This window comes from Salvia splendens, unplaced genomic scaffold, assembly GCF_004379255.2.
Source record: "Salvia splendens isolate huo1 unplaced genomic scaffold, SspV2 ctg606, whole genome shotgun sequence".
Lineage (NCBI taxonomy): Eukaryota > Viridiplantae > Streptophyta > Magnoliopsida > Lamiales > Lamiaceae > Salvia > Salvia splendens.
Window position 1 is genome coordinate 707 of NW_024599268.1, and position 2,225 is coordinate 2,931.

At 38.4% G+C, this 2,225-nt stretch overlaps 1 protein-coding gene across 1 annotated transcript; it reads right to left on the reverse strand.

The window, feature by feature from the left end:
• Positions 1-758: 758 nt before the first annotated feature.
• Positions 759-1,877, reverse strand: LOC121790742 (metalloendoproteinase 3-MMP-like). The gene has a single exon (XM_042188877.1). The coding sequence runs from the start codon at positions 1,833-1,835 to the stop codon at positions 906-908; it is 930 nt and encodes a 309-aa protein (XP_042044811.1). The 5' UTR covers positions 1,836-1,877; the 3' UTR covers positions 759-905.
• Between the last annotated feature and the right edge of the window lie 348 nt (positions 1,878-2,225).

The window sequence follows — 2,225 nt, forward strand, 5'->3', positions numbered from 1 at the left end:
AGGTGTCGTAAGAGTTTAGAAGGTGAGCACCGAGCACAATGCAGCTGATGTTCTTACAAAAGCCTTGCCAAAGTCTAAGTTTCGACATTGCTTAGATTTGGCTGGGGTGGTTCAGAATTTGTAAGTGTAAGAAGAAAGGTGGAGCTAGATGTATGGGATTCTTGGATCGCTCAAGGTGGAGGATTTGTTAGTGTATTGAGCTGATCAAGATCAAGACTCTTTTTTGGAGAAAGCACTTCCAGAAACTAGCCGTTGGACTCAAACCGGAAGTGACCGTTGGATTGGCGGTTATAACAGAATTTGGGAAGAGGCTAGCGGTTGAGCTGAATTGATCGAGCTTAACTTCATTTGAGAAGCAACGATTCTTCCATTCATTCAAGAACAATAAAATTCAAGAGAGATCGAGTAAAAAAGAGAGATTTTCAGCTGTGCATTTGTGCTCTCGCAGCAGGCTGACCTCGAGCGAGTTGAGAGTGTTTTCACTTGTAAATCTCCGAGGGAATAGAGCGTTCTTGTGAATATTTCATTGAGTGATCAATAAACACATACACTAGTTTTCTGCTCGTGGACGTAGGCCTATAGCCGAACCACGTAATCGCTGTGTTTTCTTCTCTTACTGTTTATCATTTAATCGTGCAATTGGTGTTCCACAACTACTCGGTTCATATTCACAATATTACTCATACAGACAAAGAATGAGGGAGAAATTTAGCATTTAGTTATAAAATAATGACTTTAAATTATCACTCATTGATAAAAAAAAGAGTAAAATATGAAAGGATGTATAACTATAAAAGACAAGAAACCTTAGATACTACTCCTATTACAGAAATTCCAAAATAAGGAAATTATTTTCTCATGAAAAAAATACATAAATTATTATGACACGCTTTAAATCTAATATTTTAGCGATTGTACAAAGCTCTTATCCCTGCAATATCATCTGCATGCAAGTTCTTGATTTGTCCGGTTCCGATCATAGAGTACATGATTGCCGCTTCTTCTAAACTATGATCAAGCCCTAAAAGGTGTCCGATTTCATGAAGCGCAACAGTTTCCAGGTGTAAAGCACCCGCAACTGCCCCAACGGACCATCTATCATCTTCGTCGTAATGGAACTTTCCAACTGGTGGTGCAAATGCATGAGCTATGGTGTTGCCCTCAAAAGGGAATCCATCTCCGTGATCACCTCTAAAGAACCCTATTTCCAAATCAGCATTTTGATTGGTTTGGACTCGTGCAAAGGTGAAGTGGGTGGAAGACCCCCACTTTTGGAAGGCACTTGCCACAGGGTTTATAGCATATGTGGGAACGTTGGACAAGAATCTATAAGTGAGATGGGTTTTAGTAGATGGCCATTTAGGTCTTCCTGGAAAGAAACTGTAGTGGGATACTGTGTGGATGTTGCTCGATCTAGACGACTTGTGTTTCTTGCCACGAGGTTGCATGTAGTTAGTGCCGTTAACGATATCGGGTACCCCACATCGTGGGGTTATCATTTTTGATATCGTTGCATCGTCTACAATACCTGAGGGTTTGATGTGGTAGTTTTCTTGATAGGTTTTGAGGGCTGATTCTAGAATATCATCGAAATCATCATCAGTGGCATGGGTTTTGTTTTGGTATTTGAGATAGCCAAATTGCTCGAGATAGGCTTTAAGCTTGTGGATCTCTTTTGTGGTGTTTCCCTTGTGACAACCTTTTAATTTCTTGAAGAAATCTAAAGAGGATGTTTTTTTGTCACTTGGGGTGCTCCTCTTGGCATGGCCAATTGGAGCAAGTAGTATGAAAATGAGGAAAATAAAGGAGATGGGCTGAAAAATCTTGGAAGGCATGAATGAGCAATGGAAAAAAAAAGTAAAGAGTATATAATTTGTTTTGTGATACATGTTAATGGTTTCTATTGTGCATATTTATAGCCAGTGCTTGGCAGAGGAAAATAATATAAATAGAAGAAGTCATGGTGTCAAAAAAAAAATAGAAGAAGTCAAGAATAATTTAATTTTTGGGTTTGCTTTGTCCTAATTGACTGACTTTGACTTGGAATATTGGGTGTAGAATTAATTGATAAATAAAGACCAGGTCATCAATAACAAACTATTCTAATCCTTGTAAACTATTGTTGCAGGTTTCAAATCATAAATGGATTAAACACAGGTAATATTAAATGTTGATCGAGAGAAAGATTGACTCCATACGTTGGAATAATATACAAGTCGTTCGAC

What these genes read in the sequence shown, in the direction of transcription:
- LOC121790742 (XM_042188877.1), bottom strand. Translation starts at nt 1,835, where the DNA reads ATGCCTTCCAAGATTTTTCAGCCCATCTCCTTTATTTTCCTCATTTTC.